Here is a 13,303-nt window from a genome sequence, read left to right as displayed (position 1 = left end):
CTGCTCCTGTTGGCCACTCCATGGCTGATCCAAGCCAGGATGCCATGGGTCTTCTTAGCCACCTGGGCCCCTGCCAGCTCATGTTCAGCCGCTGTTGACCAACACCCCCAGGTTCCTTTCTGCGCGGCATTTTTCCAGCTGCACCTGCAGAGCCCCTGGTCAGATCCCACCACGGGTGCTGGGGGCTGGAGGTCCCAAGGCCTACATGCCATCTCCTGCCTCATCCCAGCGGCTTGTGCCACCACCGCGGGGACACTGGCTGTGGCCCAATCGTGGGTGCTCGTGTCCGGGCAGCTCACCCTGCTACACCTCCAGAGTTTCACCGGGAATTCCGATGGAATAGGGCCGTTCCTATGCTGGTGGGAAGCTCCAGCCTGCAACGCTGGGTCTGCCTGAGCCTGGCAGGGCTGCAGGTGGAAACGCAGCGGAGAGAGGGCCCAGCAGCAGCTTTCTGCCCTCAAGCTGAGGCCGCGCCACACCACATTTGGGTTTAAAACCCCCTTTTTTTACTTAGTTGAGGGTTTTTTTTGACCTGGAACCTCTCCCTGCCAAGGTGAGGCTGCTTTTCCCTCATGCCCTCCCCGCCCTGGCCCACAGGGACAGGAGGCTGCGGCCCTGCTGGGCCTGGTGCCCCACAGGCCTGGGGGGGAGCTGCCACCATGAGGGCCTCGCCACCCACACCCCTCAGGCGGAGGGAGGAGGGGGCGGGGCCGAGCGAGGGGGCGGGGCCTGAGGGCTCAGCAAAGGGCGGGGGGGAGTGGGCGTGGCTTCGCCGAGTGGGCGTGGCCTAGCGGTGGGAGACACGGAGTGGGCGTGGCCTGGTGGGCTAAGTGGGCGTGGTCTTCCGGTTTGTGGGCGTGGCCAGACAACTCAGTGTGGGTCGGTGGGCGTGGTCTAGAGTCATGGAAGTGATCTGGACACGAGCCGAGTGGGCGTGGCCTAGGAAGGGGGCTGCGTGCTGAGTGGGCGTGGGTTGGCGGGGCCAGAACAGCGCTTGGTGGGCGTGGCCTAATGTTTATGGGGGCGTGGCTTGCCGCAGTGGGCGTGGCCTACTAGGTGGGCGGATGGGGAAGGGAGTCTCGGGAGTGGGCGTGGCCTGTGATGAGAAATGGGCGTGGCCTGTGAGTGACTTGAGTCTATGGAGGGGGCGTGGTCTGTGTGGGAGTGGGCGTGGCCTCCGTAAGGGGGCGTGGCCTGTCGGTGGGCGCGGCCTCCGGGCGATGCGGCGGCGCGGCGAGCGGGACGGGGGCTCCGAGCGGGACCCGGGGCAGCGCGGGGGAGGCTCGGCGGGGCCCCACCGGTGAGTCCCCGCGTCCCCCGGCAGCCCCATGGCCCCCCGGGCTCCCTGCGTCCCCATCCCCGAGCTCCCCGAGCTCCCCGTGTCCCCATGTCCCCATGTCCCCATCCCCGAGCTCCCCGCGTCCCCCAAGCTCCCCATGTCCCCATCCCTGATCTCCCCGCGTCCCCCAAGCTCCCCATGTCCCCATCCCCGAGCTCCCCGCTTCCCCCGGGCTCCCCGTGTCCCCATCCGCCGGGGTCCCCATGTCCCCCGGGCTCCCCGTGTCCCCCGAGCTCCACGCGTCCCCATCTCTGTGCTCCCCATGTCCCCCAGGCTCCCCATATCCCCATCTCTGAGCTCCCCGTGTCCCCCAGGGTCCCCGTGTCCCCCTCTCCCGGAGTCCTCGTGTCCTCATCTTCCCAAGCTCCCTCTGTCCCTCTCGCCTTCCCATGTCCCCAGGCTCCCCGTGTCCCACGAGGTCCCCGTGTCACCGTCCCCCTGAGCTTTCCACGTCCCCATCCTGGGGCTCCCCGTGTCCCCGTCCTCCCAAGTTTCCCATGTCCCCGTGAGCTCCCCGTGTCCCTGTCCTCCCCAGCTCCCTCTGTCCCCGTACCCCCTGTCCCCATCACTCAGGCTTCCTGTGTCCCTGTCCCAGAGCTCCCCATGTCCCCGTGAGCTCCCCGTGTCCCTGTCCTCCCCAGCTCCCTCTGTCCCCGTACCCCCTGTCCCCATCACTCAGGCTTCCTGTGTCCCTGTCCCAGAGCTCCCCATGTCCCCTGAGCTCCCTGTGTCCCCGTCCTCCAGGCTCCCTGTGTCGCCGTCCACAGGCTGTGGCTGTGCCACCCTGTCACCCCGTGCCATGGCCGTGTCACCTTGTCATCGTCTGGTTGTGTCCTCCCCCCTCCGCAGTGGCTGTGACAGCCTGCACAGCTGCCAGCCGGTGCCATGGCCACGTCCCCCTGTCACCCTGCCACAGCCATGATCCTATCCCATGGCCCTGTCCCCATCCCTGTGCCACCCCACCAAGGCCATGATCCCATACGATCACCGAATCACAGAATCACCGGGTTGGAAAAGACCCACTGGATCATCGAGTCCAACCATTCCCATCAATCACTAACCCATGTCCCTCAGCACCTCATCCACCCGTCCCTTAAACCCCTCCAGGGAAGGTGACTCAACCCCCTCCCTGGGCAGCCTCTGCCAGGGACCAATGACCCTTTCTGTGAAATATTTTTTTCCTAATGTCAAGCCTGAACCTCCCCTGGTGGAGCTTGAGGCCATTCCCTCTCGTCCTGTCCCCTGTCCCTTGGGAGAAGAGCCCAGCTCCCTCCTCTCCACAACCTCCTTTCAGGTAGTTGTAGACAGCAATGAGGTCTCCCCTCAGCCTCCTCTTCTCCAGGCTAAACACCCCCAGCTCTCTCAGCTGTTCCTCATCAGGCCTGTTCTCCAGCCCCTTCACCAGCTTCGTTGCTCTTCTCTGGCCTCGCTCCAGAGCCTCAACATCCTCCTTGTGGTGAGGGGCCCACAACTGAACACAGGATTTGAGGAGCGGTCTCACCAGTGCCGAGTACAGAGGGAGAATAACCTCCCTGGACCTGCTGGCCACGCCGTTTCTGATCCAAGCCAAGATGCCATTGGCCTTCTTGGCCTCCTGGGCACACCATGTCCCTGTGTCACAGCTGTGATCCTGTGCTGCAGTCATGTCCTTATGTCACCCTGCCATGGCCGTGTCCCCGTGCTGTGGCTGTGGTCCAACACCATGTCCGTGTCCCCTGTCACATCCCCTGCCCCAGCACTATCTCCCCCATCGCGATGCCGTGCTGTGTCCCTGTGTCACCGTGCTGTCCCCACGAAGCCATAGAATCATAGAATCATAGAATAACCAGGTTGGAAGAGACCCACGGGATCATCAAGTCCAACCATTCATCCACGCGGAGCCCCGTAGCCGTGCTGGTTGTCGGGGGCACATCCCCCGGGCCAGGCCCATCACTGCTCACCCCGGCGGGTGTTGTGCAAGGGCAGGTGTGGGTTGGGTGTAGGGGAAGCTTCACCTCGTAATTATCTGCAGCGACTGTGAGGGCGTTGGTGGCGCGTTGCTGCCTGCGTACAGCAGAACGGCCCCAGCCACCCTCCCAGGGACTCCAGCACAACCTACCCTGTGCTGCCCCCTCCCATGGGCCCCGTGGGACCGTGTCACCTTGCCCTGGCACCCCTCTTGCCATCCTTCCTCAGCATCTTGCAGCTCCCTGGGGCGGGCGATGGACAATGTCCTCTCATCTGTGGTTTCATAGAATCACAGAATCACCAGGTTGGAAAAGAGCCACTGGATCATCGAGTCCAATGCAGGATCGTCGAGTTTCAGTACAGGGTGGGGGATGATGTGATTGAGGGCAGCCCTGCAGAGAAGGACGAGGTGCTGAGGGACGTGATTTAGTATTTGATGGGAATGGTTTGGCTTGATGATCCGGTGGGTCTTTTCCAACCTGGTGATGCTATGATGCTATGACTTGGGGTGCTCATTGATGAGAAGCTGGATGTGAGATGTTATTGTGTGCTCGCAGCCCAGAAACCAACCGTGTCCTGGGCTACACCCAAAGCAGCATGACCAGCAGGGAGGGAGGGGATCCTGCCCCTCTGCTCCGCTCTGGTGAGACCTCACCTGGAGCCCTGTGTCCAGTTCTGGAGACCCCAACAGAAGAAGGAGATGGAGTTGTTGGAATGGGCCCAGTGGAGGCCACGAAAAAGATCCAAGGACTAGAGCAGCTCTGCTGTGTGGCCAGGCTGAGAGAATTGGGGTTCAGCCTGGAGAAGAGAAGGCTCCAGGGAGACCTTAGGGCAGCTTCCAGTGCTGAAAGGGGCTCCAGGAAAGCTGGGGAGGGGCTCTTTATCAGGGAGTGCAGGGATAGGACGAGTGGGAATGGTTTTCAGCTGCAAGAGGGGAGATTGAGATGAGATCTTATGAACAAATGTTTTGCTGTGAGGGTGGGGAGGCCCTGGCCCAGGTTGCCCAGAGCAGGGGTGGCTGCCCCATCCCTGGAGGGGTTCAAGGCCAGGCTGGATGGGGCTTGGAGCCCCTGATCCAGTGGGAGGTGTCCCTGCCCGTGGCAGGAGCTGGATGAGGTCCCTTCCAACCCAACCCATTCTGTGATTCTTGCAGAAGGAATGGTGACCCCAGGCAGGCGCTGGCAGGGAGTTGGGCTTGGACGCGGGTCAGGAACCTCTGCCCTGGTGCCCGGGCTGGTTTTCCCATCGCTTGGCACCGTCAGCTCCTGAGGGACGGCGCTGCTGGGGCCAGGGCTGAGTGGTGGTTCCTACGGAGGACATAGCCCAGGGCGGCTGGATGTGTCCCTCAGCCCTTTGAAGGTTGCTGCCAGAGGTGGTTATGGTCACCACCCTGTGCTGGTGGCACTGGGGGACATAACTCCAGGGACTGGTTTCCTCCACAACCCTGTGGGGTCCTCGAGCCCCTTCTTTCCCAGCTCTCTCCCTTGCTCCTGGGGATCCTTATGAGGAGCGGCTGAGAGAGCTGGGGGTGTTTAGCCTGGAGAAGAGGAGGCTGAGGGGAGACCTCATTGCTCTCTACAACTAACCTGAAAGGAGGTTGTGGAGAGGAGGGAGCTGGGCACTTCTCCCAAGGGACAGGGGACAGGACGAGAGGGAATGGCCTCAAGCTCCGCCAGGGGAGGGTCAGGCTGAACATTAGGAACAAATATCTCACAGAAAGGGTCATTGGTCCCTGGCAGAGGCTGCCCAGGGAGGGGGTTGAGTCACCTTCCCTGGAGGAGTTTAAGGGACGGGTGGACGAGGTGCTGAGGGACATGGGTTAGTGATTGATGGGAATGGTTGGACTCGATGATCCCGTGGGTCTCTTCCAACCTGGTTATTCTATGATTCTATGAGTTGCAGAGGGCTTGGAGACACCTCTGTGGCCACGTCTCTCCAGCCGTGACTCAGGGTGTTGCCCCAGAGTGTCGGTGGCTCAATATTGCTGGTTTAGCTTGCAGCTCCCTGCCTTGGCATGTGCCCTGCCCTTCCTGCCCACCCGTGTCTGTGGGAGGAACAAGTCCTGGTGTCTCCTGACACTGTGTCACAGCCGGGCTGCTCTGGCCCTTTGGCTCCATCCCCCAAAACCCGTCCCACCCCTGGCATGGTCCCACCTCGAATCCTGGGGTCAGTTTTGGGCCCTTCACTCCAAGAAGGACACTGAGGGGCTGGAGCGTGTCCAGAGAAGGGAACGGAGCTGGGGAAGGGGCTGGAGAATGAAGGCTTTGAGAGGTGACGGAGGGACCTAGGGTTGTTTATCCTGGAGAAGAGGAGGCTGAGGGGAGGCCTCATCACTGTCCACAACTGCCTGAAGGGAGGTTGCGGAGTGCTGGTCCCTTCTCCCAAGTGCTAGGTAATAGGACAAGAAGAAATGGCCTCAGGCTGCAGCAGGGCAGGTTCAGATTGGACACGAGGAAAAAATTCTTCATTTAGAGGGTTCCCTGGCACTGGCAGAGGCTGCCAAGGGAGGTGGTGGAGTGCCCATCCCTGGAGGTGTTTAACAGAGAGGTGGATGAGGTGCTCAGGGATCTGGTTTAGTAGCAGACAGGTATGGTTGAACTCAGCGACCTCAAAGTCTTTTCCAACATAATGATTGATTCTATGATCCAGTGGGAGGTGTCCCAGCCCACGGCAGGGGGTTTGGAACTGAATCATCTCTAAGATCCCTACCAACCCAAACTGTTCTATGATTCTATGATCTTGTCGTGCAGAGGCTGGCTGGCCCGATGTTCCTGGCTGTACACCCTCCTGCTGGACCTGCTCCTCATCTACATCACCATGCCTTTCATCCTCCGCCTCTTCCCCACCCTGATCACCAAATTCACCTTCCTGAACTTCCGTGAGTGCCCCGGGGCTGTTCCATCTGGGAGGACCTCACCCAGGGATTCAGCAGGCAGAAGCAGCGGGGGTCCCCAAAACATTTTGGGCCTGCACTCAGAGCCTGGGTGGCACCAGGACAGCACCCATCCACCCCCTCCTCTTGCCACAGGCTTGCAGAGAACCCTTTCCCCATGGTGCCTCGTGCCAGCTCTGATAATGCTGTTTACTGCCTAAACTTACAACACATCTGGGCATGCAGAGTGCCAACTGGGCTGGAAGTCTGAGTGGAAGGAGGTGGCTGAGGGCTGCGCTCGCCTACGTGCTCCCTGAGTCGGCTCCCAGGCAAATCCTGTCCAAAAAAATAACATGTTGCTTTGGGAAAACACATAAAAGGAGCTGAGGATGAGGGTCCTGCAGAGAAGGACTTGGAGGTGCTGGTTGATGAGCTCGACAAGAGCTGGCAAGTGCACTCGCAGCCCAGAAACCAACCGTGTCCTGGGCTGCATGGAAAGAAGTGTGGGCAGCAGGGCGAGGGAGGGGATTCTGTCCCTCTTCTCTTCTCCTCTGAGACCTCATCTGGGGAATTGTGTCCAGTTCTGGAATCCTCAAAATAAGAAGGAGATGGAGCTCTTGGAGCGGGTCCAGAGGAGGCTACAAAGATGATCCGAGGGCTGGAGCACCTCCTGTACGAGGCCAGGCTGAGAGAGTTGGGGTTGTTCAGCCTGGAGAAGAGAAGGGTCTGAGGAGACCTTATAACAACCTTCCAGTACCTGAGGGGACTACAAGAAAGCTGGGGAGGGGCTGTTCACAAAGGGTTGTGGTGACAGGATGAGGAGCAATGGGTACAAACTGGAGAGGGGCAGAGTTAGACTAAACATAAGGAGGAATTTCTTCACTATGAGAGTGGGGAGGCCCTGGCCCAGGTTGCCCAGAGCAGTGGTGGCTGCCCCATCCCTGGAGAGGTTCAAGGCCAGGTTGGATGGGGCTTGGAGCCCCTGATCCAGTGGGACGTGTCCCTGCCCATGGCAGGGGGGTTGGAACTGGGTGATCTTTAAGGTCCCTTCCAACCTAAACCATTCTATGATTCTATGGTTGCTGTGTTGCCTGAGAGATGGTGCGATTTCTCCATCAGTGGCGTTCCCCTACTTCGTGGACCTTCAGCGGCCAGAGCTGCTGGTGAACAACACCATCAACCTGTATCTCACCACCGAGCCGGATGTCACCGTCGGTGTCTGGTGAGTGGAACGGCCCCAGCGTCCCAGGTGGGCGCCGTGTGGCTGTGCCAGAGCCCTGGCCCCGGTGGCTGGAGCCTGGGATAACCGCGCTCCGGTCCCCAGGCACACGGTGCCGGGCAGCAGAGGGGCCGAGGCGCAGGGCAAGGACCAGCGCTGGTACGAGGAGGCACTTGCTGATGCCCATCCCATCATCATCTACATGCATGGCAATGGGGGGACAAGGTGAGTACCCATAAGCACATGTGCCTTTCCCAGGGGAGGGTGGCTGGGGTGGCTGCTCATCCACAGCAGCCAGGGGGAGGTGTCCCTGCCCATGGCACGGGGCTGGAACTGGATGATCTTTAAGGTCCCTTCCAACCTAAACCATTCTATGATTCTGTGATTCTATCTCCGCCTTGGCTGAGAACTGGCAGAGATGGTGCAGCAGCTGGTGGTGCCGGGGGCTGGGGCTGCTGGGGTGGTTCCTGAGCCCATGAGTGAAGGAAAGGCCCTTTGAATTAAAGGTCCTACACCTGGGTTGGGACAGTCCATGGTTTCAGTATGGGCTGGGGGAGGATGTGAAGCCCTGAGGAGAAGAGCTTGGGGTGCTGGGGGGTGAGAAGCTCAACATGAGCCGGCATCGTGCGCTCGCAGCCCAGAAACCAGCCGTGTCCTGGGCTGCACCCAAAGCAGCGTGGCCAGCAGGGAGGGAGGGGATCCAACCCCTCTGCTCCTCTCTGGGGAGACCCACCTGGAGTGCTGTGTCCAGTTCTGGAGTCCCCAACAGAAGAAGGAGATGGAGCGGTTGGAACGGGTCCAGAGGAGGCCGCGACAAAGCTCCGAGGGAGGGCTGGAGCAGCTCTGCTATGAGGCCAGGCTGAGAGAGTTGGGGTCGTTCAGCCTGGAGAAGAGAAGGCTCCAGGGAGACCTTAGAGCAGCTTCCAGTGCTGAAAGGGGCTCCAGGAAAGTTGGGGAGGGGCTCTTTATCAGGGAGGGTAGGGATAGGATGAGTGGGAATGGTTTTCAGCTGCAAGAGGGGAGATTGAGATGAGGTCTTAAGAAGAAATGTTTTCCTGTGAGGGTGGTGGCCCAGAGCAGGGGTGGCTGTCCCATCCCTGGAGGGGTTCAAGGCCAGGTTGGATGGGGCTTGGAGCAACTTGATCCAGTGGGAGGTGTCCCTGCTCGTGGCACGAGGTTGGAACTGGATGGGCTTTGAGGTTCCTTCCAACCCAAACTGTTCTGTGATTCTAAAGGGAAACATCAAACCCCAGCCACCCCAGAGCATCCAGGTGTCCCCTCCTTGGGGAAGGCCACCTCAGTCCCTCCCCTGACCTGGCAGTGGAGTGGAGGGTCCCTTCAGGGTCGCTCCCCAAGCTCTAACCTCATTTTCCCCACCAGGGCTTTGAGCCACCGTGTCCAGTTCTTGAAGGTAAGTCCTGTGGGGGCATGGAGTCTCCTGGGAGGGAGGCTCATGCTGGCTCGGGGGACCCAAGGGGGACACTCAGCAGAGTGACTCCGGCCATGCTGGGGTGTCCTGGGGTGCATCCCCCCACCCAGGGACACAAGGTGCTGCTGCTCCTCTGACAGGCGATGGGGGCTGCCGACTTCCACATCCTGGCGCTCGACTACAGAGGTAAAGCACCCCCTGCCTCTCGCTGAGGGACCCTCGCTGTGCCCGGCCTCCCCTGGGTGCTGACACCGAGCCGTGTCCCCGCAGGCTACGGGGACTCCAGCGGGCAGCCCACGGAGAAAGGTTTGACCACGGATGTCCTGGCGCTCTACGACTGGGCCAAAGCGCGGAGCGGGAACAGCAGCATCTTCCTCTGGGGACACTCCATGGGGACAGGGTAGGTGTGGGGTTGCGCGAGGGGGGACACCCCACGGGGTGGGGGTTGAGAACACCCTCAGCAAGTTTGTGTCGACCTGCTGGAGGGCAGGAGGCTCTGCAGAGGGATCTGCACAGGCTGGATCCACGGGTTGATGCCAACGGGATGGGGTTCAGCAAGGCCAAGTGCCAGGTCCTGCACTTGGGACACAACAACCCCGTGCAGCTCCAGGCTTGGGGAAGAGCAGCTGGAAAGCTGCCTGGAGGAGAAGGACCTGGGGGTGTGGGTCGACAGCAGCTGAACATGAGCCAGCAGTGGCCCAGGTGGCCGAGAAAGCCAACAGCATCCTGGCTTGGATCAGCCCTGGGGTGGCCAACAGGAGCAGGGCAGGGATTGTCCTCCTGGACTCAGCGCTGGTGAGGCTGCACCTCACATCCTGGGGTCAGTTTTGGGCCCCTCACCACAAGAAGGACATTGAGGCTCTGGAGCGAGTCCAGAGAAGAGCAGCAAAGCTGGTGAGGGGGCTGGAGAACAGGCCTTATGAGGAACGGCTGAGGGACCTGAGACTCTTTAGCCTGTGGAAAAGGGGGCTGAGGGGAGACCTCATCACTGTCTACAACTCCCTGAAAGGAGGTTGTGGTGAGGTGGGTGCTGGTCTCTTCTCCCAAGCGGCAGGCGATGGGATGAGAGGGAACAGCCTCAAATTGCACCAGGAGAGGTTCAGATTGGAGAGCAGGAAAAAACTCTTCATGGATAGAGTTCTCAGGCCCTGGCAGAGGCTGCCCAGGGAGGTGGTGGAGTCCCCATCCCTGGGGGGCAGTTTAAAAGCCGGGTAGATGGGGTGCTCAGGGATCTGGTTTAGTAGTGGGCAGGTATGGTTGGACTCAATGATCTCAAAGGTCTTTTCCAACCTAATGATTCTATGATTCTGTGGGTGGGGGCTGATGCTGGAGCCCAGAGCTGTTCCTTGGCCTCTGATGATGCTGCCAGCCCGGTGCCACCAGGAGATGGACCAAGGGCTTGGCATAGCACCTACAAAGCAAATCCAAGTGGCACGGGGGGGTCTGAGGGTGCTCTGCTCCACGTCACTGTCACCTCTTTTCTTACAGGGTTGCCACGAACTTAGCAAGGAAACTACAGGAGGAGCGAGGTAAGGGCCAGCGTGGCTTGGTTGGTCCCGTGTGGTGTTCCCCAAGGGCTCTGCACATCCCTGAACAGATTTCAGGGGTCACAGAGGAACAGGGAGGGGCCATCCCTCTCTGCTTCAGCATCAGTCTGGGACAAGTGGCTGTCCCCATCCTCCTTGGTGGGACAGGGGCACCTTGGCCTCATGGCGGCTGCTTGGGGTGGCTTCCCCAGCCACGCCTGCTCTCACCTCACTCCACTTTCAGGGGTCCGGGTTGATGGTGTTGTCCTGGAGTCCGCCTACAGAAACATCCGTGAGGCGGCCAAGAACAACTGCTTGGCACGGGTGAGCTCGGGGACTCTGCCCGTGGGGACCCCAGTGGTGACCAGTGGGGGGCTCTGTTCACGTGGTCCCTAAAAGTGATGGGCTGGGGGCTCTGACCATGGGGTCCCCAATGGTGATGGATTGAGGGTCTCAGCCCATGGGGTCGCCAACGCTGATGGGTTGAGGGGCTCAGACCATGGGGTCCCCAATGGTGATGGGCTGGGGGCTCAGCCCATGGGGTCCCCAACGCTGATGGGTTGGGGGTCTCAGCCTATGGGGTCTTCAACGGTGAACGGTGATGGGTTGAGGGGCTCAGCCCATGGGGTCCCCCATGGTGATGGGTTGGGGGTGTCAGCCCATGATGTTCCGCATTGGTGGCAGGTGAGGGGCTCAGCCCATGGGGTCCCCAATGGTGGCAGGTGGGGGTCTCTGCCCGTGGGGACCCCAGCAGTGGCAGCTCCTGCTTCCCAGAGCTCCCTGCAAGCAGGAGAAGAGCGCAGCAACCAAAGCCGTGACTTTAGTCCCGTCTCGCCTCTCTCCATGGCAGCTCTACTACTACTTCCCGGGTTTCGAGTTCTTCATCTTGGACTCCCTAAATCTCTCCAACCTATTCTTCAGCACCGATGAGAAGTGAGTGCCCAGAGGGATGGGGTGCCGCTGTCCTCAGGGGGAGGATGCTGGGACCGCTCAGCCGAGGAAGGGCAGGTCGGACCCGTCACGCCGTGCGATCCCTGCGCTCTTGGCTGGGTTTGCCCAGCTTACTCGTGCTTTATAAGTGGCTTTTTAGTTGTGTAACTTCAGGTATCACCATCACCATTGAGCAAAGTGCATGAGCCACCATCCTTCTGAGCACCACGTGCTTGAGTCCCACTGCATCGTACCACGTGCTGTAACCGCAGAGTCCTTTCTTTTACCATTTTTGTGGGCGCCTTTGCTAAAAGCCACCTGCTCCATGGGTGGTTTTGAAGCCCGAGGAAGCCGTTTAAGGTTTTGAAGAGGGGTTTAAATTTATGAGGGTGCTTGGTGGTGCTGCGCTGGGGCAACCAGCACGAGCATCAGCCTGGGCAGTTCATGCCTTTAGCCACCCCCGGGCTGGGCTGGCTCTGAAAGGCAGTGCCCGAGGTCCATGGGGCTGCTCGGGGGGTTTAGCAGCCCCCAGGGAAGCTCCTGTGGGTCTGTCAGCTCCAGGGGTGACTCCTTGGTGCTGTGCTTGCTGCCCACAGCTTGAAGATCATGTCCTGCCCGCTCCTCCTCCTGCACACTGAAGATGATAGGGTGCTGCCTGTGCACGAGGGCCGCAAGGTGGGGAGCATCATCGCCTCCATGTGGGTTTCAACCAGTCTGGGCGCTGCTCGAGCCTGGTTTTGGGGGGCTGGAGGGAAGGAAGAGGTGGTGGCCGGCCCAGGGGTGCTGGGAGGGGGCATTGGGGCCCCTCTTTGTGCTCCTAATCACACTCCCACACTGGCAGGTCTTTGAGATTGCACGCGACGCCTACAAGGACAAGACCAAGGTGAAGCTGATTATCTTTCCCGAAAAGCTGGGCTTGGGCCATGACTACATCTCCTACAACCCGGAGCTGCCCAACCTGGTGAAGTAAGTGTTGCTCTGCAGAAATGGGAGGAGGCACAGAATGAGCCGCAGCCTCTTCTCCCTGGGTGCATCCTGCCCTGCCGCAGCCTTGTAGGTTCCTTCCTCCTGCTCATTCCCCTCCTTTGCTGCTTGTGAGCCTGTCCTCTGCCTGGTGTTATGGGGAGGTGACCCCAGCTCCGCTTTGCTCTGGGTGCAGAGATGCAGCTTTGCTCTAGGCCCAGCTCAGCCTGCTCCAGGGATCAGAAACGGAGGTCTCCAGCAGCACAGGATGGTCCGTGGCCAGCAGGCTGAGGGAGGGGATTCTGCCCCTCTACTCCGCTCTGCTGAGACCCCACCTGGAGTCCTGTGTCCAGTTCTGGAATCTCCAACGTAAGGGGATGGAACTGTTGGAGCGGGTCCAGAGGAGGCCACGGAGATGATCTGAAGGCTGGAGCACCTCCCGTATGAGGCCAGGCTGGGAGAGTTGGGGTTGTTCAGCCTGGAGAAGAGAAGGCTGCAGGGAGACCTTAGAGCAGCTTCCAGTACTGAAAGGGGCTCCAGGAAAGCTGGGGAGGGGCTGTTGATGGGGGAGGGCAGGGAGAGGATGTGGGGGAATGGTTTTCATCTGAAAGAGGGGAAATTGAGATGAGATCTGAGGGATAAATGTTTTGCTGTGAGGGTGGGGAGGTCCTGGCCCAGGCTGCCCAGAGCAGGGGTGGCTGCCCCATCCCTGGAGGGGTTCAAGGCCAGGCTGGATGGGGCTTGGAGCCCCTGATCCAGTGGGAGGTGTCCCTGCCCATGGCAGGGGTGGGACTGGATGATCTTTCAAGTCCCTTCCAACTCAAACCATTTTGTGATTCTATGATTCAGCGTAAGGTTTATTGCATCTCGTTGCAGAGACTTCTTTAACATCAAGTGAGGCCAGCAGCTGCGTGCGGCGCCCGCGAGCGCTCCCTCCGCCCCACACCACCACCCCTCACGGCACTGAACAAAAAAGCTCTACAACATTAAAGCTACTGAGAAACTGTCTTAAGTCGCCTACTGCCTCGAGGCCACTGCGGGTTCCTCAGGGGATGGAGATGCTGCTGCGATCTGGGTG

At 60.3% G+C, this 13,303-nt stretch overlaps 1 protein-coding gene across 1 annotated transcript; it reads left to right on the top strand.

The window, feature by feature from the left end:
- The first annotated feature begins 1,184 nt into the window (after positions 1-1,184).
- On the top strand, positions 1,185-13,233 carry ABHD12B (abhydrolase domain containing 12B). The gene is made up of 13 exons (XM_069856899.1): positions 1,185-1,300; positions 6,037-6,164; positions 7,278-7,380; positions 7,483-7,602; positions 8,758-8,788; positions 8,947-8,992; positions 9,077-9,206; positions 10,295-10,335; positions 10,577-10,656; positions 11,183-11,265; positions 11,859-11,937; positions 12,104-12,228; positions 13,102-13,233. The coding sequence occupies exons 1-13, from the start codon at positions 1,221-1,223 to the stop codon at positions 13,121-13,123; spliced, it is 1,068 nt and encodes a 355-aa protein (XP_069713000.1). The 5' UTR covers positions 1,185-1,220; the 3' UTR covers positions 13,124-13,233.
- Positions 13,234-13,303: the final 70 nt, after the last annotated feature.

This window comes from Phaenicophaeus curvirostris, chromosome 5 (genome assembly GCF_032191515.1).
Source record: "Phaenicophaeus curvirostris isolate KB17595 chromosome 5, BPBGC_Pcur_1.0, whole genome shotgun sequence".
Taxonomy (NCBI): domain Eukaryota; kingdom Metazoa; phylum Chordata; class Aves; order Cuculiformes; family Cuculidae; genus Phaenicophaeus; species Phaenicophaeus curvirostris.
This window is presented reverse-complemented; position numbering and strand designations above follow the sequence as displayed.

Coding starts and splice junctions, on each gene's coding strand:
- ABHD12B (XM_069856899.1), top strand. CDS start 1,221: ATGCGGCGGCGCGGCGAGCGGGACGGGGGCTCCGAGCGGGACCCGGGG. Junction 7,603..8,757: donor CATGGCAATGGGGGGACAAG/GTGAGTACCCAT, acceptor TTTCCCCACCAG/GGCTTTGAGCCACCGTGTCC. Junction 8,993..9,076: donor CCTGGCGCTCGACTACAGAG/GTAAAGCACCCC, acceptor GTGTCCCCGCAG/GCTACGGGGACTCCAGCGGG.